Source organism: Nerophis lumbriciformis, linkage group LG03, assembly GCF_033978685.3.
Source record: "Nerophis lumbriciformis linkage group LG03, RoL_Nlum_v2.1, whole genome shotgun sequence".
In the NCBI taxonomy this organism is placed as follows: Eukaryota; Metazoa; Chordata; class Actinopteri; order Syngnathiformes; family Syngnathidae; genus Nerophis; species Nerophis lumbriciformis.
This window is the reverse complement of record NC_084550.2, coordinates 42757580-42785381: the sequence shown is the minus strand read 5'-3', so window position 1 is coordinate 42785381 and position 27802 is coordinate 42757580. Positions and strand designations below refer to the sequence as shown.

General features: G+C 38.5%; 1 protein-coding gene across 2 annotated transcripts; it reads right to left on the bottom strand.

Annotated features, from left to right (window-relative positions):
* Positions 1-1399: 1399 nt before the first annotated feature.
* On the bottom strand, positions 1400-19527 carry LOC133576117 (guanylin-like). 2 transcript variants are annotated; one of them, XM_061929120.1, is made up of 3 exons: positions 19435-19527; positions 7158-7332; positions 1400-1599 (listed from the first exon to the last, which is right to left on the bottom strand). In XM_061929120.1, the coding sequence occupies exons 1-3, from the start codon at positions 19501-19503 to the stop codon at positions 1529-1531; spliced, it is 315 nt and encodes a 104-aa protein (XP_061785104.1). In that variant the 5' UTR covers positions 19504-19527; the 3' UTR covers positions 1400-1528. The 2 variants fall into 2 exon arrangements, with proteins under 2 accessions (XP_061785104.1, XP_061785113.1); XM_061929129.1 differs by lacking the exon at positions 19435-19527 and adding an exon at positions 7427-7506.
* Between the last annotated feature and the right edge of the window lie 8275 nt (positions 19528-27802).

Below are 27802 nucleotides of genomic sequence, written 5' to 3'. Positions count from 1 at the left end.
CTTGACTAATGAATGAACATGAAACAAATAAACACTTACTGTGACAAGAATATAGACAAAACTCACTTGGCATGGAACTATGGTAGCATGGGTAACATGGGTAGCAGAAGTCAAACAGAGTTAATGTCGCCAGGCTGACTTCCTGGCAACTATCGGCTTAAATAGTCTTGAACATGATTAATGACAAGTGTGTGAGTCCAAATGAATCAGGTGCGTGACATGAGGACAGGTGAAAACTAATGGGTTGTCATGGAAACAAAACAAACGAGTGCACAAAGAGTCCAAAAACCAGACAGAACATAACCAAAACAAAACATGATCATACAGACATGACAGTTCTATCGACACTTCTGTTAAAATGTAATAATCACTTATTCTTCAGTTGTTTGATACTTTACATTAGTTTTGAATGATACCACAAATTTGGGTATCAATCCGATACCAAGTGGCTACAGTATCATACATTGGTCATATTCAAAGTCCTCATGTGTCCAGGGACATATTTACTGAGTTTATAAACATAATAAAAACTTTAAAAAAACGAAAGAAGATTTTGTGATCCTAAAAATACTGACGTAATCATAGTAGTATCGACTAGATAGGTTCCTGTACTTGGTATCATTACAGTGGATGTTAGGTGTAGATCCACCCATGGCGCTTGTTTACATTGTGACGCCGGTGAGCTACAGTGTATAGTGAAGCTTGTTTAGCTATTCCTTGTCCTGCAGTGATAATGACACTTGTAAGGAACTTAATTTATTTGTCGCCATGGACGCGAAGATTAGTGATTTAGAAGTAGCTAAAACACTGCAGACTGTGGATGGACGTTAGCTGATAGCTAGCTAGCCATGTCTTAAAGCATCTTTTCCTGAGGGTGTTTCAGTGTTATAACTTCACCTTTATCTTTAGTTTTTAGACCAAAATGCGTTCGTTGTCCCTTTTCTGTCTACACACTGTGTCTGCTTGTAAGTACTCCGTGATTGTGCGCTGCCGAACATGCTCCTCTGCTAGTAAACCAGCAATGATACGACGTGACGACGACAGGGGGCGGGGCTTTAGGGGGCCGGTATTTTTTAGAGGTTTTTTAGTACCGAATATGATTCATTAGTATCGCGGTACTATACTAATACCGGTAAACCGTACAACCCTGGTTTGTAGATCATAAAAACATGGTATTAAGGGACAACGTACAGTATGTCTATAATTAAGTTAATACGGACCAAAGAGGTGCGTGCTAAGCCCTTCCTCTCCCTAAAACCTAGTGACGCCTCTAATGAGCAGAAAACCCAACTAAATAATCTCCTAGAAATCAGTTTTTGATATAGTTGGGGGGACATCATGAAAACCTTCATAGCTTTTTACATTTGAATAAGTACACAAAGCACAGGCAGGTACGCAAAGAACACATTTTTATCAGCAAGACAATAGTCAACAAATGACAAAACGGTACATTCTCTTTATTTGGCCGTCATCTGCCTGAAAAACAACCATTAAAGAGTCATTCCGCTGCTGGGGATGAAAAACAGCCTCATTCCAGGCAGCCGAAGCAGGAGGGGTTGGCACATATCTCACACGGGTCCGAAGACAACAGGACATTCACTTGAAATGAAAAATATATACATTATAATGATAATAACACAAATCATACAAATCATTGTTAGCTTTGTAAAGGCAGATTTGTTTCATTTAAACTGTCCAGAGAAGGCCCTTCCATATCTATCCGTGTGTGAAAAGGTATTATCAATTATTTCATCGACTCAATGAAGAAATGACCCCCTGTGGAGCCCATCAAGATCCAGGGCCGGGAGGTGGCAGTAGTGGGGCAGTACAAGTACCTGGGAGTCCACTTGAACAACAGACTGGACTGGAAGGACAACAGCAAAGCTGTTTACAAGAAGGGCATGAGCTAACTCTTTTTCCTGAGGAAGCTTAGGTCCTTTAATGCAGTGGTCCCCAACCACCGGGCCGATTGGTACCGGGCCGCACAAGAAATAAAAAAAAATAAAAAAAAATAATAATAATTTATTTATTTATTTAATTTATTAAATCAACATAAAAAACACAATATATACATTATATATCAATATAGATCAATACAGTCTGCAGGGATACAGTCCGTAAGCCAACATGATTGTATTTCTTTATGACCCCCCCCCCCCAGTCCGTGGGAAACATTTTCAAGCGTTGACCGGTCCACAGCTACAAAAAGGTTGGGGACCACTGCTTTAATGTGTGCAGCAAGCTGTTGGAGATCTTTTTTACAGTCTGTTGTGGCCAGTGCCCTGTACTTTGCAGTGGTTTGTTGGGGGAGCAGCACCAGCAAAAAGGGACTTCAACCGGATTGACAAACTGATCCGGAAAGCCGGCCAAACTATTGGCACGCAGTTGGAGGCGTTTTTGTCAGTGAGGGACAGGAGGACATTTCCTTTTTTCATGGTTCAAAACACCATTTTTATGTACTTTGTAGGATTTTATCCTGCATTATTTCTGTTGGATTAGCTTGGCTACATTGTTATTCACGCCACTACCTTAATATACCTCAGAGTTTGAAGTAAATAAACAACTCTGTCTTGTATTTTTTACACAGAGACATGTTTTGAAATTTGAAATACACAACTTTTGGACATTTTAGCAGACATATTAGGTGTATTTACACAAAGTAACGGTATCAGATTGCCGATACCAGCCCAAATTTTACTCGGTATCGAATCAATGGTATCGCACATTACTACTGATAACGCTCCAATAGTGGTAGCAAACACGGAAAATGCTTTTTATGTTGTTGACAGTAGTGAAATCCAACACTGAGGAATGGTAATGCTTTAAATGAGAAAAGTACTGTAAATATTACATATTTATCCTGAGTGTGTACATTACATTTCGTGTTTTCCGGACTATATAAACTGGTATGTAAGTCGCACCCACTAAATTTGACAGAAAAAAAAGAATTTCCATATTTATGCCGCAAATATATACCTTGTGAAATTAGTTATTTACACAAAAATATTTTGTAAATGTTTGTTGACAAAATGTTTATATTTAGAAACTATATTAAATTACCGTATTTTACGGACTATTAGCCACACCAACTGAATTTTAGAATAAATACATATTTTCCATATATTAGACTCACTGGACTATAAGCCACAGATGTATACGTTGTGAAATGAGTTATTTACACAGAAAGAGTTCATAAATGTTTATTTACATACCTTAATTGTTTCCAAACGGTGTCTGTAACAAGGCAGTAAAATAGCTGATCAAACAAAACAAAAGTCAGTGTCATGGACCCACGAGCTGCGCAAGCTAGCTCTCCAATCAGCTAAACAGACTCAATAACTCCACTGTGACGTTTTGGTAAATTCACGAAACTAAATGCCATTGTAAGTTAATAATACTAACACAGACACTAACAAACGTGTTAATGTCATGATCTGTGGTCTAGATCATGTTTTGTGTAGTTATGTTCTGTTAGTTTTGGACTCCTTAGTTCCTGTGTGTACCTCCCTGACTTTGTTTTGGTTGCCATGGTTGCTAATTATGTTCACCTGTCTCTGATTAGTGTTCGGCCGCTCACCTGCTAACCGAGCACTAATCAGAGGCATTATTTAAGCCTGCTTTTGCCAGTCAGTCGGGCTGGCATCATTGTTTGTTTTATGCAATGCCTTTGTTCTTTCTGCTCGTTCCATGCCTTGACAAGTAAGTTTTTGTTTGTTCCTGCTACTGTTAGTAAGTTTTTGTCATCCATAGTTTATGCTAAGTTTTAGTTTAGCTTTGAGTGCGATCAGGCACGTTATTCTGTCGGCTTGCTCTCTGTTTTGTACTCCTTTGATTTTGTTAAGAATAAATCATGTTTTTACCTGCACGCCATGTCCGGAGTAGTCCGTCTGCATTTCTGGGAGAACGACCCCGCAGCAAGCTGTGACCCACTCAACGTGACAGAATGATGCCAGCATACAGTTCTTCCGCAACGGACTCCGAGGAGCTGGACATAGGTACGTGGATAGATTTGGAGGCAATGGAGGCGGAGACTCTCCGCTATTCCCCCTTGGAGCGCCAGGACCTGATGTGGGGTCCTAATGGAAAGTTGATCCCAATCAACTCCCTATGGCCTGAGGACATTGCCACACCTCCGCAGTACCGGATGCGTCAGCTAAGACGGAAGCCGCCCAAAAGGGCTTCACTTCGCTGCCAGGACGCGCCACTCCCTCAGACTCCTCCTCCGGGACACAGCACGCCACCTCCTAAGTTTCAAGCTCCGCCCCCAGTGACTCAAGCCTCGCCCACGTCACAGATCTGTTCCTTTTGCCCGCCCACACAACTTCAGGTGGGGGGCGACAAGGGAAATTTTGGACAATTTAAAGGGGAGGAGTCTACCCTCCTCCTGACCTCTCTCCACCCATCCCTAAAGAGAGTTCCAGATCGCAGGGAGCGCGTCTGGTATCCGCTCCTTGAGGGGAGGGCTAGGGCCGGGAGCTGTGCTAGTGGGGTGACTCAGCTGCGCCCAGCCAGGCAGCAACCTCCGGTCCGTCCTCCACCACCAGTCCGTCGGCATGCTAAGCCGCAATCCCCAGCTAGACCACCTCCGCCATGCTCATGGCTAACCTCAGCCCGGGTGGGCTTGCAGACGCCACCATCATCTCCGGTGGGCTTGCAGACACCACCATCATCTCCGGTGGGCTTGCAGACGCCACCATCATCTCCGGTGGGCTTGCAGACGCCACCATGTCTAGTTCCTGTTCTTGCTCCTCGGCTAGCACCTGCTCCAGTTCCTGCTTCTCGGCTAGCACCTGCTCCAGTTCCTGCTCCTCGGCTGGCTCAAGCTCCAGTTCCTGCTCCTCGGCTGGCTCAAGCTCCAGTTCCTGCTCCTCGGCTGGCTCAAGCTCCAGTTCCTGCACCTCGGCTGACACCTATTCCTGCACCTCGGCTTACACCTGTACCTGCACCACGCCAAGCTTCGCCGCCTGTACCTGCACCACGCCAAGCTTCGCCGCCGATACCTGCACCATGCCTAGCTTCGCCGCCGGTACCTGCACCACGCCAAGCTTCGCCGCCGGTACCTGCACCACGCAAAGCTTCGCCGCCGGTACCTGCACCACGCCAAGCTTCACCTCCTGTACCTGCACCACGCCAAGCTTTGCCATCTGTACCTGCACCACGCCAAGCTTCGCCATCTGTACCTGCACCACGCCAAACTTCGCCGCCTGTACCTGCACCACGCCAAGCTTCGCCGCCGGTACCTGCACCACGCCAAGCTTTGCCGCCGGTACCTGCACCAAGCCAAGCTTCGCCGCCGGTACCTGCACCACGCCAAGCTTCGCCGCCGGTACCTGCACCACGCCAAGCTTCGCCGCCGGTACCTGCACCACGCCAAGCTTCGCCGCCTGTACCTGCACCACGCCAAGCTTCGCCGCCTGTACCTGCGTCCACGCCTGACTCGTCTGCTGCTGCCTCCACGCCTGACTCGTCTGCTGCTGCGTCCACGCCTGACTCGTCTGCTGCTGCGTCCACGTCTGCTATGTCCACGCCTGACTCGTCCGTTGCTTCCAAGCCTGCCACGACGACGACGCCGACGCGCCTACCTCCCCGTCGACCACGGATGTGGCCGCTCCAAGGTCGCCCGCCCCGCCAAGTTCACCCGCCTCGCCAAGTGCACCCGCCTCGCCAAGTGCAGCGGCGTTCAACACGTCGCCGCCACCTGACTCTCCCTCGCTGGTTGCGGGGACACTTGGTCTAGCGACCCACCACCAAGTCCTCCCTCCGCCCTCCCGTGACTTTTGACCCTGCTTGTTTTTTTTTTGTTTTTTTTTGGACATCTGTCCTTAAGGGGGGGTCTGTCATGATCTGTGGTCTAGATCATGTTTTGTGTAGTTATGTTCTGTTAGTTTTGGACTCCTTAGTTCCTGTGTGTACCTCCCTGACTTTGTTTTGGTTGCCATGGTTGCTAATTATGTTCACCTGTCTCTGATTAGTGTTCGGCCGCTCACCTGCTAACCGAGCACTAATCAGAGGCATTATTTAAGCCTGCTTTTGCCAGTCAGTCGGCCTGGCATCATTGTTTGTTTCATGCAATTTTTTTTTTTCATGCGTTCTTTCTGCTCGTTCCATGCCTTGACAAGTAAGTTTTTGTTTGTTCCTGCTACTGTTAGTAAGTTTTTGTCATCCATAGTTTATGCTAAGTTTTAGTTTAGCTTCGAGTGCGATCAGGCACGTTATTCTGTCGGCTTGCTCTCTGTTTTGTACTCCTTTGATTTTGTTAAGAATAAATCATGTTTTTACCTGCACGCCATGTCCGGAGTAGTCCGTCTGCATTTCTGGGAGAACGAACCCGCAGCAAGTTGCGACCCCCCCAACGTGACAGATAACATATTGGCTAATGCCAATGGCGCTAGCTTTATTACAATACGATAGCACATACAAATATGCACAAAAATATTCTTTCAGACATGTGACGGTTTAGTAAGCATGAATTGTTTTAGTTATATTGTATAACTTACAAACGTTGCGTGTAGTGATGAACGAAAAATCAATACGGGTAGAAACGCAATGGACCACTAGTAGACAAAACGGCACTTGTACTTTGGGTTCAAGGCACTAAACAGAAGGAAACACTGCAGACGTTCAACCTGCAGCACCTCTGTTGAGCAAACCCGTCCAAAAGATGGCGCCATAGCACAGACAACAACACACCTACTCAGTGTCTCTGTCGGTGTTTTATGAAAACTATTTGTTGAATACAAAACATTTTTAGCGAAAATAAATCCATAAATTAGCTGCACCGTTTTATAAGCTGCAGGGTTCGAAGCGTGGAAAAAAAAAAATTGTTATAGTCCGGAAAATACAGTACGTATTTACAGCATGTAAAGGTCTTTAAATAGTTTTTAATGTGCTGTATAGGCGGAATAGATTGTATCCCCATTTCCTGCATTGTTAGCCGCCTCTTACTAGCAGTTTTCTGCACAGAAAAATGAAAGATGAGTGTTCTTGTCTTTCATAAGAATTGTTTTTTTTTAAAAGTGCTGTTCCCCTTTAAGTATGTTGACAACTTCAAATGAAGCCAACAATAATAATGACTATTGAATTTTAAAGAAAAAGTTTGGAGCCTAATGTTGCAATTTTTGAACATATTTACATCTCTTTGGATTGTTTTTTATTACCAAGCCTGGAGAAAACAGCGGCGGCCCCTCCGTCTTGGCACACAGGGGAGAAGGCCTGCGGCAGGACGGGGTCGGCGCACACGGCCTCGGCGACGCTCTGGGCGAGCTGAGGGCCGACATCCATCAGCGCCTTGAGCTGCTTCACCGCCTGCAGGGGGAAGATCTTGTCTCCATCCTGGCAGGAAGGGGAAGGAGAAGAAGAGCGTTAGAGGGACGTTTTGGTGAAAAAGACCTGGTTTACTCGCAGGACTAAGACCAGAGGACGGCACCTTCTGCTGGACTGGTAGGTCAAGGTGCGACTGAAGTGCCATTTAAGATGTGCTGAAAGGACTTAAAGCTTTCAAGTCACAGTGCAAACATTTGTTTTTGTTTTGTATTCCACGTTTCGACCTTTGGACGCCGAACATCAACATTGACATTTTCTTCATGCAACAACAACACAGTCAGACTTTGAGTGCACACACGTTTAGGAGGAAATACAAACGCTGCACACTTTCTTCCTGCTGCTTTTGGCCAAAGTCAAACAGGATACCATTTCAAAATAATAATAATGGAGTTCTATGACAGGGAACTAATAATCATAAATAGTACAAAATATAGTAACAGTAAAGTCAATAATACTTTTTTTTTTAAATTTAAGTTGAGACTATTTTACACGATTAAAACCAGTTATATGAAAAAACATATCAAATAGTGAAGTGAAGTGAATTATATTTATATAGCGCTTTTCTGTAGTGACATAAAGCGCTTTACATTGTGAAACCTGATATCTAAGTTACATTTTTAAACCAGTGTGGGTGGCACTGGCAGCAGGTGGGTAAAGTGTCTTGCCCAAGGACACGACGGCAGTGACTAGGATGGCAGAAGCAGGGATCGAACCTGCAACCCTCAAGTTGCTGGCACGGCCACTCTACCAACCAAGCTATACCGCCCCATAGATATAAAATAGAAATATTTTATCAATAAAGTCATAAAATTCCAAACATATTTAGGATTTTCAAGAATAAATGTTGAAATATTCATGAGAAATATTCTAATATTAATAAAAAGAACTGTGGTATTTTTCAGATAATAATGTTGACATTTAAAGTATAACAATATCAAATTTTGCAAGAATTAGTTTCCTATCTCAGAAGATTGTAATAGTTATATTAAAAAAAGTTACTTGCATTAAATAGAAATATTACAACAAGAATGTCATAAAACTCCAAATAAATTAAATTGTTTTTTTTCCCAGAATAAATACTGAACTCTTTATGAGAAATATTATAATATTATTATAAAGAAGTGTGGTGTATTACAGATAATAATGGTGACATTTAAAGTTGAACAATATCTAATTTTGCAATAATGTTTTTCCTATCTCAGAATATATTTAAAAAAAGTTACTTGCATCAAGCAGAAATATTACAACAATAAAATCATAATAATGCTGATAAAATGTCATATTTAACTTTCCAGAGTAACATTAAAACATTTATGAAAATCAAATATTACATCCATCCATCCATCCAGCCATCCATTTTCTACCGCTTGTCCCTTTCGGGAACTAGGGGGGTGCTGGAGCCTATCTCAGCTGCATTCGAGCGGAAGGCGGGGTACGCCCTGGACAAGTCGCCACCTCACCACAGGGCCAACACAGATAGACAACATTCACACACTAGGGCCAATTGTGTTGCCAATTAACCTATCCCCAGGTGCATGTCTTTGGAGGTGGAAGGAAGCCGGAGTACCCGGAGGGAACCCACGCAGTCACGGGGAGAATATGCAAACTCCACAGAGGAAAATCCCGAGCCCAGGATCGAACCAAGGACCTACGTATTGTGTGGCCACCATGCTGCCAATATTATTATGAAAAAAATTGACATTTTTCAGATAATAATGGTGACATTTTACAGGACTAAAGTAGAACGATATCTCATTTTACAAGAATAGTTTCCAATGTTTCCAGAATGTTTTTCTTATCTCAGAAGATTGTAATAGTTGTACTAAAAAGTTACTTGCATCAAGTGGAAATATTACAACAATAAAGTCATAATAATCCTGATAAAATGTCCAATTTAACTTTCCAGAGTAACATTGACATATTTATGAGACTAAAATATTACAATATTATGAGAAAAACATTTGGTATTTTTCAGATAACGTTGACATTTTTCAGACTAAAGTAGAACTATATCTAATTTTGCAAAAATTGTTTTCCTATCTCAGAAGATTGTAATAGTTATATTAAAAAAGTTACTTGGATTAAGTAGAAATATTACAACAATAAGGTCATAAAATACCAAATAAATTAATTTTTTGATTTTCCAGAATAAATATTGAAATATTTATGAGAAATATTCTAATATTATTATAAATAAATTTAGTATTTTTTAGATAGTAATAATGGTGACATTTAAATTAGAACAATATGTCATTTTCCAAGAATTGTTTTCTTATCTCAGAAGATTGTAATAGTTATATTTTAAAAAAAGTTGCTTGCATCGAGCAGAAATAGTACAACAATAAAGTCATAAAATTCCAAATAACATTTCTTATTTAACTTTCCAGAGTAACATTGAAACATTAATGAAAATCAAATATTACAATATCATTATAAAGAAATGTAGTATTTTTCAGATAATACTGGGACATTTAAAGTAGAATATGTCATGTCTGTGTGACCATGTTTTGTATTAGTCATGTTTTGTTTTGTTTAGTGTTTGGACTCTTTAGTTTCTGGCTTTTCACTCCCTTGTCTTGTTTCCATGGTTACCCATTAGTTTCACCTTTTTCCAGAGGTGGGTAGAGTAGCCAGAAATTGTACTCAAGTAAGAGTACTGTTACTTTAGAGATTTATTACTCAAGTAAAAGTAAGGAGTAGTCACCCAAATATTTACTTGAGTAAAAGTAAAAAGTATGTTGTGAAAAAACTACTCAAGTACTGAGTAACTGATGAGTAACATATATACACACACACACACACACATATATATATATATATATATATATATATATATATATATGTATATATATATATATATATATATATATATATATATATATATATATGTATGTATATATATATATATATATATATATATATATGTATATATATATATATATACATATATATATATATACATACATTGATATATACAGTATATAATTTATATTTATTTATTTTGCCGTTTTTGTTTACATGTTAAAGGTGTTTTAATGAATATACATGCATGTTTAACACATATAGATTCCTTTCTTTCATGAAGACAAGAATATAAGTTGGTGTATTACCTGATTCAGACAGTAGTGATGATAACGTCCACGTTTTCAAATGGAGGAGAAAAAAAGTTCCTCCTTTCTGTCTAATACCACATGAAAGTGGTTGGTTTTTGGCTTCTTATTTGTACAGCTTCCATATTTGTTTTTATACACTTTACAAGAAATACATTGGCGGCAAACTCCGTAGCTTGCTAGCTTGTTTGTGCTGGCTTTCGGAGACTCTTAGTTTGAAAGCGCAGGCGCGATGGAGCAGCACTTTTATTGTGAAGACAGGAACTGTGAAGTCAGTCTTTAGGCTTTTGACAGGATGTACGGTTGAAATAAAAAATGGTCTTTTTTCCTTCACACTTTGGATTGATTGATTGGAACTTTTATTAGTAGATTGCACAGTACAGTACATATTCCGTACAATTGACCACTAAATGGTAACACCCGAATACGTTTTTCAACTTGTTTAAGTCAGGTCATGTGACCCCTGGCTCTGTTTGATTGGTCCAACGTCACCAGTGACTGCATCTGATTGGTGGAACGAAGTGAACGTCACCAGTGACTGTATTTGTTGAAACGCAGGCACTATGAAGGTCTGCCTGACAGACCAAAACAAACTATGCGTGCATTAACAGATCGATAAAAATTTGTAGCGAGTAGCGAGCTGAATGTAGATAAAAGTAGCGGAGTAAAAGTAGCGTTTCTTCTCTATAAATATACTCAAGTAAAAGTAAAAGTATGTTGCATTAAAACTACTCTTAGAAGTACAATTTATCCCAAAAGTTGTGTAACGGAGTAAATGTAGCGCGTTACTACCCACCTCTGCCTGTTTCACGTTTGGACTCATTGTGCACTCTTGTTTGTCACCGTAGCAACCCATTAGTTTTCACCTGTCACATCACGCACCTGTTTCACGTTTTGAGTCACGCACCTGTTTTCGTTAATCATGTCTGTAGTATTTAAGTTCATTGTTTTCCGTTTGTCTTTCTGGCGACATCCCGCATTTATGCTCTTCATACCCCTGTCACACTCTTACCTCTGCGCACTTCATAGTCCATGCCAAGTAAGATTTTTTGTTCATTAATGCCACAGTTAGTGTTTTTGTTTAATTGTTCACAGTTTCTGCCTATGTGCAAGTTTTGTTTTCAATAGCCTAGTTTTGTACCTCCGCCATTGTGCGCGCTTTTCGTTTGTTCCTTTTTGATATATAGTGTTAAAATAAATCATGTATTCACCTTCACGCCATGTCTGGTCCAAATCACTTGCACCTCGGGAGAACAAACCACGCCATAGTCCATGTCGTGAAAGAATCTATATCTAATTTTGCAAGAATGTTTTTCTTATCTCAGAAGATTGTAATAGTTATACTAAAAAGTTACTTGCATCAAGTGGAAATATTACAACAATAAAGTCATAATAATCCTGATAAAATTTCCTATTTAACTTTCCAGATTAATAATCCATCCATCCATTTTCTACCGCTTATTCCCTTTTGGGGTCGCGGGGGGCGCTGGAGCCTATCTCAGCTACAATCGGGCGGAAGGCGGGGTATACCCTGGACAAGTCGCTACCTCATCGCAGGGCCAACACAGATAGACAGACAACATTCACACTCACATTCACACACTAGGGCCAATTTAGTGTTGCCAATCAACTTCAGATTAATAATAATACTAATAATAATAATACATTTCACTTATAAGGCGCCTTTCTGGGCACTCAAGGACACCGTACAAAATCAAAACAATAAAATAAATTGAATAAAAACAACAAGAACAACAAAGATCGATAAGATTTACAATGAATAAGCAGTCAGGAATAGGTGTGTTTTGAGTCTTGATTTGAAGAGGGATATTAAGTCTAAGTTACAAAGGTCTGATGATAATGAGTTCCAAAGAGGAGGGGCTGAGTGACTGAAAGCTCGATCACCCACAGTGGACAGTTTAAATAAGGGGACAGTGAGATGGATGGATGAAGAGGATCTTAGGGAACGTGAGAACGTGGCAACATTGAGCAGGTCAGAGAGATATGACGGAGAGAGGTTATGGATAGCTTTGAAAGTGAGGAGAATTATTTTAAGGTGGATACGGTGTTTGATGGGTAGCCAGTGGAGTTGCTGCAGAACAGGGGTAATGTGCTGGATTGAAGGGGTTCTGGTGATTATCCGGGCTGCAGAGTTCTGGAGAAGCTGAAGTTAGTGAAGTGACTTGAGAGGGAGACCAAACAGGAGAGAGTTGCAGTAGTCCAGGCGAGAGGTGACAAGGCCAAAGGGTAGTATGGCAGCAGTATGTGGGGTAAGGGATGGGCGAAGTCGATTAATGTTTCGTAGATGAAAGTAAGCAGACCGGGTAATGTTGTTTATGTGGGCTTGAAAAGAGAGTGTGCTGTCGAGGATGACACCTAGACTCTTGACTTGGGAGGAGGGTGAGACAGAGGAATTGCTGAGAGTAACGGACAAGCTGTTGGTTTTGGCGAGAATGGATTTTGTACCTACAAGTAAGATTTCGGTTTTATTACTATTGAGTTGAAGGAAATTGGATGAGAATCACTGCTTGAGTTCACTGAGGCAGTTTGTAAGGGAGGAAGGAGGAAGAGAAGCAGTTGGTTTGGTTGAGATGTAGAGCTGGGTGTCATCCGCATAACAGTGAAAATGTATTTTAAATTTATGGAAAATATTGCCAAGGGGAAGAATGTAAATGATAAAAATCAGGGGACCAAGAACAGAGCCCTGGGGCACACCAGAGAAAACGGGAGACAGAGGGGATTTGAATGAACAGAGTTGAACAAACTGAGTGCGGTCGGATAGATATGATCTAACCAGTGCTTGTGATGCCAATACTGTGCAATCTATAGAGGAGGACAGTGTGTGAAATAGTATCAAAGGCTGCAGTGAGATCTAAGAGGATTAGGATAGTGAGAAGACCAGAATCAGCTGCCAGGAGGAGATCGTTTGTGATTTTTACAAGTGCTGTTTCAGTGCTGTGCAAGGGGCAGAAACTAGACTGGAATTGTTCATATAGGTTATTTAACTGTAGGTGGGAGTGAAGTTGGGAGGAGACAGTTTTTTCAAGGATTTTTAAGATGAATGGCAGATTTGAAATGGGACGAATATTATTAAAATTATTTGGATCTGAGCCTGTTTTTTTTCAAAATTGGTGTTATGGCTGCTGTTTTGAAAGCAGAGGGAACAATTCCAGTGGTGAGAGAAGAATACATGATATTCGTGATGAGGTGGATCAGTGAGGAGAGGCAGACTTTCACCAAAGCAGCAGGGAGGGTATCTAAAAGACAGGTGGATGGCTTGGATCGACGGATAAGTGCAGTGATGTCCAACTGAGAAGGCAGTGAAAAACTAGAAAATGAATGGCAGAAGAAGGAATATGTTGATGAATCTGTGTGATTTTGGAATTTAAAAACTGCATAAGGGAACAACAAAAAGAGGTTGAGGCCTTATGAGAAGGAAGTGAGTGCGAAGGATTTGAAATTATGCCAAGAAAAGAAAAAAGTGTCTTGGAGTTGCCTTCATTAGAAATAATTAAAGTTGTGTAGTAGGATGATTTGGTGTTGTTTAGGCTGTCTTTGTAATGTTGAAAGTGTTGGATGTACATGTCCTTGTATACAGTCAGACCAGTTTTTTTGTAAATACGTTCAAGTTGGCGTCTCTTTGTTTTTAATTTGCGGAGTGTGGGAGTAAACCAGGGTGCAGAGTTGGTGAAAGAGACACTTCTGTTTCTTTCTGGTGCCAGCATGTCCAGTAGATGATGAAGATTATTGCTGTAGTAGGTGACCAGTTCATCGGGAGAGGAAAGAGAGTCACTATCAATGGCGGTGGAAAGAGTGTCAGGGTTGATGTCCTTGATTTAGCGAAAACAGATATTGCGGGGAAAGGTAATTGTAGAAAAACTTAATTTGACAGTAAAAGATACTAGCAGGTGATCGGAGTAAGGTAGTGAATTGGAAGTGGCATTAACATAATTTACACCTGAACAGCAAACCAAATCAAGTGTGTGCCCTTTACAGTGAGTAGGGAAGTTGATGTACTGCTGCTGACCAAAGCTTTGAAGACAGGTTGAAAAATCACCGGCGATTGTCCATGTGAAAATAAAAATCCCCCAGCAGTACAATATTAGGGGGAAGTGAAGAAAGATGAGCAAGGAAAGCAGAAAAATCACAAATAAAATCTTTGTTGTATTTTGGTGGTCGGTAAACAGCAGCAATGATTGTGGGAGTGGGTACAGATAGCTGCAAAACTGTGCATTCAAAGGAGCAGAAGGCGGTAGAAGACACCGGTGAGACTTTCCACTTCTCGCGATAGATCATCGCGAGACCCTCTTCGCGACCAGTGGCGCGAGGTTTGGAAGTGTAAACAAACCCGGGAGGAGACGCGTGGTTAAGGTCCGTGTAATCACTGAGGTGTTGCCATGTTTCTGTTAGGCAGATGAAGTCCAGTTTATGGTCAGCAAGGAGATCATGGATGAGATGTCCTTTGCTCGTGAGTGAGCAGATGTTAAGGAGACCGAAGTTTACGTTAGCGCTGTCATTTTGATGTATTGGGTTAGCCGCCCTAGCTCGGCCGGCTAACACTTTGTGGTCGATTCCCTGGCCGATGTTCCGTGGCGGGCGACGTGTTTTGGATCAAATTGATTTTATTGGCGTGTTGACACTGAGCTGGTGATTTCTGCGGAACCCACGGTGGATGTACCTTCGGTAAGGCTGGTAGCCTATGTCCAGGTGGAGGTAAAGCGCAGTCAAGGCGTTGAGGGGATACAGTTTGGTGGCTGCAGGATTAGGTCTCTGCTTTTTGCAGATGATGTGGTCCTGATGGCTTCATCTGGCCAGGATCTTCAGCTCTCACTGGATCGGTTCGCAGCCGAGTGTGAAGCGACTGGGATGAGAATCAGCATCTCCAAGTCCGAGTCCATATTTCTCGCCCGGAAAAAGGTGGAATACCATCTCCGGGTTGGGGAGGAGACCCTGCTCCAAGTGGAGGAGTTCAAGTACCTCGGAGTCTTGTTCACGAGTGAGGGAAGAGTGGCTCGTGAGATCGACAGGCGGATCCGTGCGGCATCTTCAGTAATGCGGACGCTGTATCGATTCGTTGTGGTGAATAAGGAGCTGAGCCGGAAGACAAAGCTCTCAATTTACCGGTCAATCTACGTTCCCATCCTCACCTATGATCATGAGCTTTGGGTTATGACCGAAAGGACAAGATGGGTACAAGCGGCCGAAATGAGTTTCCTCCCTCGGGTGGCGGGGCTCTCCCTTAGAGATAGGGTAAGAAGCTCTGCCATCCGGGGGGAGCTCAAAGTAAAGCCGCTGCTCCTCCACATCGAGAGAAGCCAGATGAGGTGGTCAGGATGCCACCCGAACGCCTCCTACCGTCTAGCCGGTAGGAGACCACGGGGAAAACCCAGGACACGTTGGGAAGACTATGTCTCCCGGCTGGCCTGGGAACGCCTCGGGATCCCCCGGGAAGAGCTGGACGAAGTGGCTAGGGAGAGGGAAATCTGGGCTTCCCTGCTTAGGCTGCTGCCCCCGCGACCCGACCTTGGATAAGCAGAAGAAGATGGATGGATGGATGGATGGAGGTAAAGCGTCACTGGCTGGGGATGAAACAGTCCAGAACGGAGTCGCAGGAGGTCCGCAACAGAATATTGGAGGAGAGCAGTCACCGGAGAGTGGACGTGGGTCAAAAGAATCCACATCAGCGGGATCCAAACATTTGATCTGGTCATCAACATTGTGGCGGAAAATTAGAAGTGGCGTCTTTCGCCAAACTCCGATGATCAGCAGGTAAAGTATTTCTTAGATTACTATGACAAAATAATAATTTAAAAGTGCAGTAAAAGTGAGCATGTACCAGGGCCTATTCAGTCAAAAAAGAAACTTCAAAAGCACCCAAAACAACTTAAGGCAAGAGATAAAACTGATGAGTAGCGGCAGCAGCACGCGCCAACGTTCATTAACATTGAAATATTTATGAAACTAAATACCGTAATTCCAATATTATTAGAAAGAAATTTGATATTTTTCAGATTTTTCTTATCTCAGAAGATTGTAATAGTTATTTTAAAAAAGTCACTTGCATCAAGTAGAAATATTACAACAATAAAGTCATCCCAATTCCAAATAAATCTAATTTTTGATTTTCCGGAAGAAATAATAAAATATGTTTGAGAAATATTATAATGACAATTTTCAGATAGCAATGGTGACATTTAAAGTAGAACAATATCTACATTTGCAAGATTTTTTTTCTTATCTCAAAAGATTGTAATAGTTATATTAAAAAAAGTTACTTGCATCAAGTATACATTTTACAACAATAAAGTCATAAAATACCAAATTACATTTATTATTAAACTTTCCAGAGTAACATTAAAACATTAATGGAAATCAAATATTACAATATTATTATAAATACATTTTATATTTTTCAGATAATAATGGTGACATTTAAAGTAGAACAATATCTAATTTTGCAGGATTTTTTTCCTATCTCAGAAGATTGCAAAAAAATTACTTGCATCAAGTAGAAATATTACAACAATGACGTCAAAATAAGCCTGATAACATTTCCTATTTAACATCCCAAAGTAACATTGAAATATTTATGAAACTAAAATATTACAATATTATTAGAAATAAATGTGGTATTTTTCAGATAATACCGTTGACATTTTACAGGACTAAAGTAGAACAATATCTAATTTTGCAAGAATTTGTTTCCTATTTCAGAAGATTGTAATAGTTATATTAAAAAAAAGTTACTTGCATCAAGTAGAAATATTACGACAATAAAGTCAGGAAAAACAAAATATATTTTATTTGTGATTTTCCAGAATAAATATTGAAATATTTATGAGAAATATTATAATATTATTATAAGGAAATTTGGTATTTTTCAGATAATAAAGGTGACATTTAAAGTAAAACAATATCTAATTTTACAATAGTTGTTTTCTTATCTCAGAAGATTGTAATAGTTATATTAAAAAAGTTACTTGCATCAAGCAGAAATATTACAACAATAAAGTCATAAAATTCCAAATAATTAAAATTTAAATTTAGCTGAGATATGCTCCAGCACCCCCCGCTGGTCCCCAAAAGGGACCAGCGGTAGAAAAATGGATGAATGGATGAAATACTGAAATATTTTTGAGAAATATTTTAATATTATTATAAAGAAATTTTGTATTTTTCAGATAATAATGGTGACATTTAAAGTAGAACAATATCTAATTTTGCAATATTTTTTTTTTTCCTATCTCAGAAGATTGTAATAGTTATATTAAAAAAAGTTACTTGCATTAAGTAGAAAGATTACAACAATAAAGTCATAAAATTCCCCAAAATTACATTTTTTATTTTCCAGAATTAATATGATGAGGTGGCGACTTGTCCAGGGTGTACCCCGCCTTCCGCGCGAATGCAGCTGAGATAGGCTCCAGCGACCCCCCGTGACCCCGAAAGGGACAAGCGGTAGAAAATGGATGGATGGAATATTGAAATATTTATGAGAAATATTATAATATTATTATAAAGAAATGTAGTATTTGTCAGATAATAATGATGACATTTAAAGTACAATATCAAATTTTGCAAAAAATGTTTTCCTATCTCAGAAGATTGTAATAGTTATATTGAAAAAGTTACTTGCATCAAGTAGAAATATTACAACAATAAAGTCCTAATAATCCTGATAAAATTTGCTATTTAACTTTCCAGAGTAACATTGAAATATTTATGAAACTAAAATATTACAATATTCTTAAAAATACATTTTATATTTTTCAGATAGTAATGTTGATATTTTACAGACTAAAGTAGAACAATATCTAATTTTGCAAAAATAAAGTCGATACTTGTTTTCTTATATTACAAGATTGAAGTAGCCATATTAAAAGTCACAAGCTTCAAGTAGAATTATTATATATATATTATATTATATTATAACAAAGTCATAATATTCCAAACAAACTTTGTTTTTAATTTTCCAGAGTGAATGTTGAAATATTTATGAGAAAAAAAGTATTACTGGAAAGAAATTAGGTCATTTTTTAGATGCTAAAGTTTACATTATATGAGACTAAAGTAGTACAATATTTAATTTAGCAAAATAAAGTGTAGACTTTTCTTTTCTTATCAAGGCTGAAATATTCATATTTAAAAAAAGTTACAAGCATTAAGTAGAAATATTATAACAATTAAATCATTATATTCAAAATAAAAAGTGTCTTATCTAACTTTCCAGAATAACACGGAAATATGAGAATAAATATTACAGTATTATTAGAAAGCAATGTTATTAAAACATTTTTTGGGACATTTTATGCGGCTAAAATAGTACAATATTTAAAGAATAAAGTTAAGAAATTTACTCTAAATTTACAAGAATAACATCGGAATTTTCCGAGAATAAGATAGCAATATTATGGTGAAAAAAGGCATTACTTTAAGAATAAAGTTCAAATATTCCTAAAATGAAGTTTGGATTTAATAATTAAAAAAAAAAACGTCAACATTTTAAAATAATTAAAATAAAAACATTTTAGTCGTGAGAAAAGAAAAGTGAAATTTCTCGGAATAAAGTTAGAATTATCCTATAAAAAAGCAGACATTTTACAAAAATACAATATGAATATTATGAGAGAAAAAAGGCTTTACGAAGGAGAATAAAGTTGTCATTTTACGGAAAATAAGTAGAATTTCCCAAAAATAAAATATAAAATATGACAACAAAATGTTATCATTTTACGAGCATCAAAACATAATGTTGAAAAATAATGGAGTACTGATTCATGTGTACCTATTGTTGTGTCCTGAGAGTGGAAGACTCACCTTGACCTGCACACACACACACACACACACACACACACACACACACACACACACACACACACACACACACACACACACATATATATATATATATATATATATATATATATATATATATATATATATATATATATATATATATATATATATATATATATATATATATACACACACACACACTCACCTTGATGTGAACACAAAGGTGTCTTCCACACACACACAGCAGCAACACAAACGCCAGGACACTTTTCATGGTGAGACCGAACACTCGTCTGACTTTTCTGGAAGTTTTTGTTCCTGCAGGACCGCACTCCACCTTATAAAGGGTGAGGCTCCACCTTGTAAAGAGTGAGGCACTTCAACTTATAAAGGGTGAGGCATCAACTCCCCCCAATGATTTATGAGCAGAAGTGAAGGTGTGTGTACTTGGACCCTCTTTTTTTTTCCTGTGTTTGACATTTAAAACTGATGTTTTTATGTGTTTATGTTTTACATTAAAACTGATGTTTTATGTGACTATGTTTGACATTTAAAACTGATGTTTTATGTGTTTATGTTTGACATTTAAAACTGATGTTTTTACGTGTTTATGTTTGACATTTAAAACTGATGTTTTTACGTGTTTATGTTTAACATTTAAAACTGATGTTTTTACGTGTTTATGTTTGACATTTAAAACTGATGTTTTTACGTGTTTAAGTTTGACATTTAAAACTGATGTTTTTATGTGTTTATGTTTGGCATTAAAACTGATGTTTTATGTGACTATGTTTGACATTAAAACTGATGTTTTATGTGTTTATGTTTGACATTTAAAACTGATGTTTTTGTGTGTTTATGTTTGACATTTAACACTGATGTTTGTACGTGTTTATGTTTGACATTTAAAACTGATGTTTTATGTGACTATGTTTGACTTTTAAAACTGATGTTTGTAAATGTTTATGTTTGACATTTAAAACTGATGTTTATGTGTTTATGTTGGACATTTTAAACTGATGTTTGTATGTGTTTATGTTTGAAATTTAAAACTGATGTTTTGTGTGTTTATATTTGACTTTTAAAACTGATGTTTTTATGTGTTTATGTTTGACATTTAAAACTGATGTTTTTATGTGTTTATTTTTGACATTTAAAACTGATCTTTGTATTTGTTTATGTTTGACATTTAAAACTGATCTTTTAATGTGTTTTCATTTGACATTTAAAACTGATGTTTAAATGTGTTTATGTTTGACATTTAAAACAGATGTTTTTATGTGTTTATGTTTGACATTTAAAACTGATGTTCTATGTGTTTATGTTTGACTTTTAAAACTGATGTTTTTGTGTGTTTATGTTTGATATTAAAACTGATGTTTGTAAGTGTTAATGTTTGACATTAAAACTGATGTTTTTATGTGTTTATGTTTGTCTTTTAAAACTCATGTTTGTAAGTGTGTATGTTTGACATTTAAAACTGATGTTTTTATGTGTTTATGTTTCACATTTAAAACTGATCTTATGTGTTTGACATTTAAAAATTATCTTTTTATGTGTTTATGTATGACATTTAAAACTGATGTTTTTGTGTTTATGTATGACATTCAAAACTGATGTTTTTATGTGTTTATGTTTGACATTAAAACTGATGTTTGCAAGTGTTTATGTTTGACATTTAAAACGTATGTTTGATGTGTTTATGTTTGACATCCAAAACTGATGTTTTATGTGTTTATGTTTGACTTTTCAAACGGATGTTTTTATGTATGTATGTATAGACTATAGACGATGAGAAACGTCTGGGCTTCCCTGCTTAGGCTGCTGCCCCCGCGACGCGACCTCGGAAAAGCGGAAGAAGATGGATGGATGGATGTTTTTATGTGTTTGACATTTAAAACTGATGTTTTATGTGACTATGTTTGACATTTAAAAATTAGGTTTTTATGTGTTTATGTTTGAAATTTAAAACTGATGTTTTGTGTGTTTATATTTGACATTTAAAACTGATGTTTTATGTGTTTATGTTGGACATTTAAAGCTGATTTTTTTTTGGTGTTTATATTTGACATTTAAAACTGATGTTTTATGTTTTTATGTTGGACGTTTAAAACTGATGTTTTTATGTGTTTGACATTTTAAACTGATGTTTGTAAGCGTTTATGTTGGACATTTAAAGCTGATTTTTTTGGTGTTTATATTTGACATTTAAAACTGATGTTTTATGTGTTTATGTTGGATGTTTAAAACTGATGTGTTTATGTTTGAAATTTAAAAATGTTGTTTTGTGTGTTTATATTTGACATTTAAAACTGATGTTTTTACGTGTTTATGTTTGAAATTTAAAACTGATGTTTTTATGTATTTATTTTTTACATTTAAAACTGATGTTTTATGTGTTTATGTTTGACTTTTAAAACTGATGTTTTTATGTGTTTGACATTTTAAACTGATGTTTGTATGTGTTTATATTTGACACTTATAACTGATGTTTTTATGTGCTTACGTTTGACTTTTAAAACTAATGTTGGTAAGTGTTTATGTTTGACATTTAAAACTAATGTTTTATGTGTCTATGTTTGACATTCAAAACAGATGTTTTATGTGTTTGTTTGACATTTGAAATTGATGTTTTTATGTGTTTGACATTTAAAACTGACGTTTTTATGTGTTCATGTATGACATTTAAAACTGATGTTTTTATATGTTTATGTTTGACATTAAAATTGATGTTTGTAAGTGTTTATATTTGACATTTAAAACTTATGTTTTGAGGTGTTTGTTTGACATCCAAAACTGATGTTTTATGTGTTTGACATTTTAAACTGATGTTTGTATATGTTTATATTTGACACTTATAACTGATGTTTTTATGTGTTTACGTTTGACTTTTAAAACTGACGTTGGTAAGTGTTTGTTTGACATCCAAAACTGATGTTTTATGTGTTTGACATTTTAAACTAATGTTTGTATATGTTTATATTTGACACTTATAACTGATGTTTTTATGTGTTTACGTTTGACTTTTAAAACTGACGTTGGTAAGTGTTTATGTTTGACATTTAAAACTGATGAATTATGTGTTTGTTTGACATTTAAAACTGATGTTTTTATGTTTGACATTTAAAACTGCTGTTTGTACGTGTTTATGTTTGACTTTTAAAACTGATGTTTTTATGTGTTTGTATTTCACATTTAAAACTGATGTTTTTATGTCGTTCCTCCATCACTGACACTGCTCTTTTGACTTTTGCTCCGTGAATTGGAAAGAGGAGCTAATAAATGGCCTCAGGTCACATGGGGAAGTCAACCTTATTTTTATTCAACATGCAAATGGATAAAAACACTTTGAGTGGATTACTGACATAAACACTTTTAAAAATCATTGATGTATTGTTAACCAAACAATATACAAATGTTATGAGGGATGAAAAGTAACTGTAACAGATTACAGTCCCAAAATGACTATGGTCTTGGAGTTACTTTGCTGGAATATTACCAGATTCAACTTTGAAAATAATAACATCTCAATAGACATTTGTAGCGAAAAACATAAAAATTACAAGAACATTTCATGTAAAAAACACCTAATATTTTATGGCCGAGATGCGTTACAACACATGCAAACGCCACAACAACTTTCTGCCACAACACAACAACTTTCTGCCACAACATGATTGCAAAAGCCACTTTAAAATGCAAACACCACAACACAACATACTGTAAAATCACAACCCAACAACTTTACACCACAGCACAACAGAAAAAAGCCACAACAACCTTCTGCCACAACACCATTGCAAAAGCCATTAAAATGCAATCACTACAACACAATAACATAAAGCCACAACACTGTACATTTACAACACAAAACAATAACATAAAGCCAGTACGTTTACACCACAAAACAACAACAGAAAGACACAACACAACAACTTTCTGCCACAACACGATTACAAAAGCCACTAAAAATGCAATCACTACAACACAACAACATACTGTAAAGTTGCAAGTTGTTGTGTTGTCAGGTAAAGTTGTTGAGTTGTTGCTTTATGTTTTTGTTTTGTCGAGTAAAGTTGTTGTGTTGTGGCTTTATGTTGTTTTTTTGTCGAGTTAAGGTATGTTGTGTTGGGGCTTTATGTTGTTGTGTTGTCGAGTAAAGTTTTTGTGCTGTGATTGTCAGGTAAAGTCGCTGTGTTGTGGCTTTATGTTGTTGTGTTGTCAGGTAAAGTTTTTGTTTTGTGTTGTGGAGTAAAGTTACGCCGTGTTGTGGATTTATGTTGTTGTGTTGTCGAGTAAAGTTTTTGTGCTGTGGTTGTCAAGTAAAGTTGTTGTGATATGGCTTTAGTTGTTGTGTTGTCGGGTAACATTTTTGTTTTGTGTTGTAGGGTAAAGTTTTGTTGTTTTGTGGTTTTATGTTTTTGTGTGGCGGAGTAAAGTTGTTGTGTTGTAGCTTAAAATTGTTGTGTTGTTGGGGAAAATTGTTGGGCTGTGGTTTTATGTTGTGTTTCCAAGTAAAGTTTTTGTTGTGCTGTGTGTTAAAGTTATGTTGTGGCTTTATGTTGTTGTGTTGTGGGATTAAGTTGTTTTGTTTTGGCTTTATGTTGTTGTGTTGTGGGGTAAAGTTGTTTTGTTGTGGCTTTATGTTTTGTGTTGTGGTGTAAAGTTGCTTCGTTGCAGCTTTAAATTGTTGTGTTGTTGGGGAAAATTGTTGGGCTGTGGTTTTATGTTGTGTTTCCAAGTAAAGTTTTTGTTGTGCTGTGTGTTAAAGTTATGTTGTGGCTTTATGTTGTTGTGTTGTGGGATTAAGTTGTTTTGTTTTGGCTTTATGTTGTTGTGTTGTGGGGTAAAGTTGTTTTGTTGTGGCTTTATGTTTTGTGTTGTGGTGTAAAGTTGCTTCGTTGCAGCTTTAAATTGTTGTGTTTTGGGTCAAAGTTACGTGGTGTTGTGGCTGTATGTTTTGTGTTGTGGGGCAAAGTTGTTGTGGCTTTATATTGTTGTGTTGTCGTGTAAAGTTGTTGGGTTGTGGTTTTATGTTGTTGTGTTGTGGGGTAAAATTGTTGTGTGGTGGCTTTATGTTGTTGTGTTGTCAGGTAAAGTTGTTTGGTTGTGGTTTTATGTTGTTGTGTTGTGGGGTAAAGTTGTGTTGTGACCAGAGGTGGGTAGAGTAGCCAGAAATTGTACTCAAGTAAGAGTACTGTTACTTTAGAGATGTATTACTCAAGTAAAAGTAATGAGTAGTCACCCAAATATTTACTTGAGTAAAAGTAAAAAGTATGTTGTGAAAAAACTACTCAAGTACTGAGTAACTGATGAGTAACATACACACACATATCATATATATATATATATATATATATATATATATATATATACACATACATTGATATATACAGTATATCATTTATATTTATTTATTTTGCCGTTTTTGTTTACATGTTAAAGGTGTTTTAATGAATATACATGCATGTTTAACACATATAGATTCCTTTCTTTCATGTTGACAAGAATATAAGTTGGTGTATTACCTGATTCTGATGACTTGCATTGATTGTAATCAGACAGCAGTGCTTAACGTCCACGTTTTCAAATGCAGGAGAAAAAAAGTTCCTCCTTTCTGTCTAATACCACATGAAAGTGGTTGGTTTTTGGTATCTTATTTGTCCAGCTTCCATATTCGTTTTCACACACTTTACAAGAAATACATTGGCGGCAAATTCCGTAGCTTGCTAGCTTGTTTGCGCTGGCTTTCGGAGACTCTTATTTTGAAAGCGCAGGCGCGATGGAGCGGCACTTTTATTGTGAAGACAGGAACTGTGCAGTCAGTCTTTAGGCTTGTGACGGGATGTACGTTTGAAATAAAAAAGTGTCTTTTTTCCTTCACACTTTTGATTGATTGATTGAAACTTGTATTAGTAGATTGCACAGTACAGTACATATTCCGTACAATTGACCACTAAATGGTAACACCCCAATAAGTTTTTCAACTTGTTTAAGTCAGGTCATGTGACCGCCTGGCTCTGTTTGATTGGTCCAACGTCACCAGTGACTGCATCTGATTGGTGGAACGGAGTTAAACGTCACTAGTGACTGCATTTTATTGGTGGAACGGAGTGAAACGTCACCAGTAACGCAGGCACTTTGAAGGTCTGTCTGACAGACCAAAACAAACAAAGCGTGCATTAACAGATCGATAAAAATTAGTAGCGAGTAGCGAGCTGAATGTAGATAAAAGTAGCGGAGTAAAAATAGCGTTTCTTCTCTATAAATATACTCAAGTAAAAGTAAAAGTAAGTTGCATTAAAACTACTCTTAGAAGTACAATTTATCCCAAAAGTTACTCAAGTAGATGTAACGGAGTAAATGTAGCGCGTTACTACCCACCTCTGGTTGTGACTCTATCTTGTTGTGTTGTGGGGTAAAGTTGTGTTGTGTTTCTGTGTTGTGGGGTAAAATTGTTGTGTTGGGCTTTATGTTGTTGTGTTGTGGAGTAAAGTTGTTGTGTTGTGGCTTTATACTGTTGTGTTGTCATGTGAAGTTGTTGTGTTGTGGCTTTATATTGTTGTTCTGTGGGGTTAACTTGTTGTGTTGTAGCTTTTTGATCTTGTGTTGTGGGGTAAAGATGTTGTGTTTTGGCTTTATGTTGTTGTGTTGCTGGGGTAAAGTTGTTGTTTTGTGGCTTTAATGTTGTTGTATTGTCATGTGACGTTGCTGTGTTGTGGCTTTTAGTTGCTATGCTGTGGGGTAAAGTTGTTGTGTAGCGGGAGAAAGTTATGTTGGGGCTCTATATTGTAGTGTTGTGTTGTGTTGTGTTTCCATGTTGTATTGTGAGGTAGATGTGTTTTGTTGTGGCTTTATGTTGTTGTGTTGTGGAGTAAAGTTGTGCTGTGACTCTATATTTTTGCGTTGTGGGGTAAAGCTGTGTTGTGTTTCTGTGTTGTGTTGTGGGGTAAAATTGTTGTGTTCGTTTGTATGTTGTTGTGGTGCCATGTGAAGCTGTTGTGTTGTGGCTTTATGTTGTTGTGTTGTGGCTTGTTGTTGTTGTATTGTCATGACCTCTCCATGACAATAAAGTCAGAATAAATTGATGACAATTAAATTCTGCTTTTAAAATCAGAATTATGTAACTTTTATATGTGATTTTGAGAACTGAGGGTGTGTTCTAACTATCATGGGATCACACTCCTCAGCCTTCCCGGTAAGGTCTATTCAGGTGTACTGGAGAGGAGGCTACACCGGATAGTCGAAACTCGGATTCAGGAGGAACAGTGTGGTTTTCGTCCTGGTCGTGGAACTGTGGACCAGCTCTATACTCTCGGCAGGGTCCTTGAGGGTGCATGGGAGTCTGCCCAACCAGTCTACATGTGCTTTGTGGACTTGGAGAAGGCATTCGACCGTCTCCCTCGAGAAGTCCTGTGGGGAGTGCTCAGAGAGTATGGGGTATCGGACTGTCTGATTGTGGCGGTCCGCTCCCTGTACGATCAGTGTCAGAGCTTGGTCCGCATTGCCGGCAGTAAGTCGGACACGTTTCCAGTGAGGGTTGGACTCCGCCAAGGCTGCCCTTTGTCACCGATTCTGTTCATAACTTTTATGGATTCTGTTCATAACGTTTATGGACAGAAGTTGAGGGGATCTGGTTTGGTGGCTGCAGGATTAGGTCTCTGCTTTTTGCAGATGATGTGGTCCTGATGGCTTCATCTGGCCAGGATCTTCAGTTCTCGCTGGATCGGTTCGCAGCCGAGTGTGAAGCGACTGGGATGAGAATCAGCACCTCCAAGTCCGAGTCCATGGTTCTCGCCCGGAAAAGGGTGGAGTGCCATCTCCGGGTTGCGGAGGAGACCCTGCCCCAAGTGGGGGAGTTCAAGTACCTCGGAGTCTTGTTCACGAGTGAGAGAAGTGTGGATCGTGAGATCGACAGGTGGATCGGTGCGGCGTCTTCAGTAATGCGGACGCTGTATCGACCCGTTGTGGTGAAGAAGGAGCTGAGCCGGAAGGCAAAGCTCTCAATTTACCGGTCGATCTATGTTCCCATCCTCATCTATGATCATGAGCTTTGGGTTTTGACCGAAAGGACAAGATCCCGGGTACAAGCGGCCGAAATGAGTTTCCTCCGCCGGGTGGCGGGGCTCTCCCTTAGAGATAGGGTGAGAAGCTCTGTCATCCGGGGGGAGATCAAGGTAAAGTCGCTGCTCCTCCACATCGAGAGGAGCCAGATGAGGTGGTTCGGGCATCTGGTCAGGATGCCACCCAAACGCCTCCCTAGGGAGGTGTTTAGGGCACGTCCAACCGGTAGGAGGCCACGGAGAAGACCCAGGACACGTTGGGAAGACTATGTCTCCCGGCTGGCCTGGGAACGCCTCGGGATCCCCCGGGAAGAGCTGGATGAAGTGGCTGGGGAGAGGGAAGTCTGGGCTTCCCTGCTTAGGCTGCTGCCCAAGCGAACCGACCTCGGATAAGTGGAAGAAGATGGATGGATGGATGGATGGATTTTGAGAACAAGGTTTCACAGTAAAAGTCTAAAACCTTACATTTAAAAAGGCTACTTGAAATAAAAAATAGTAACAACCTAAAAC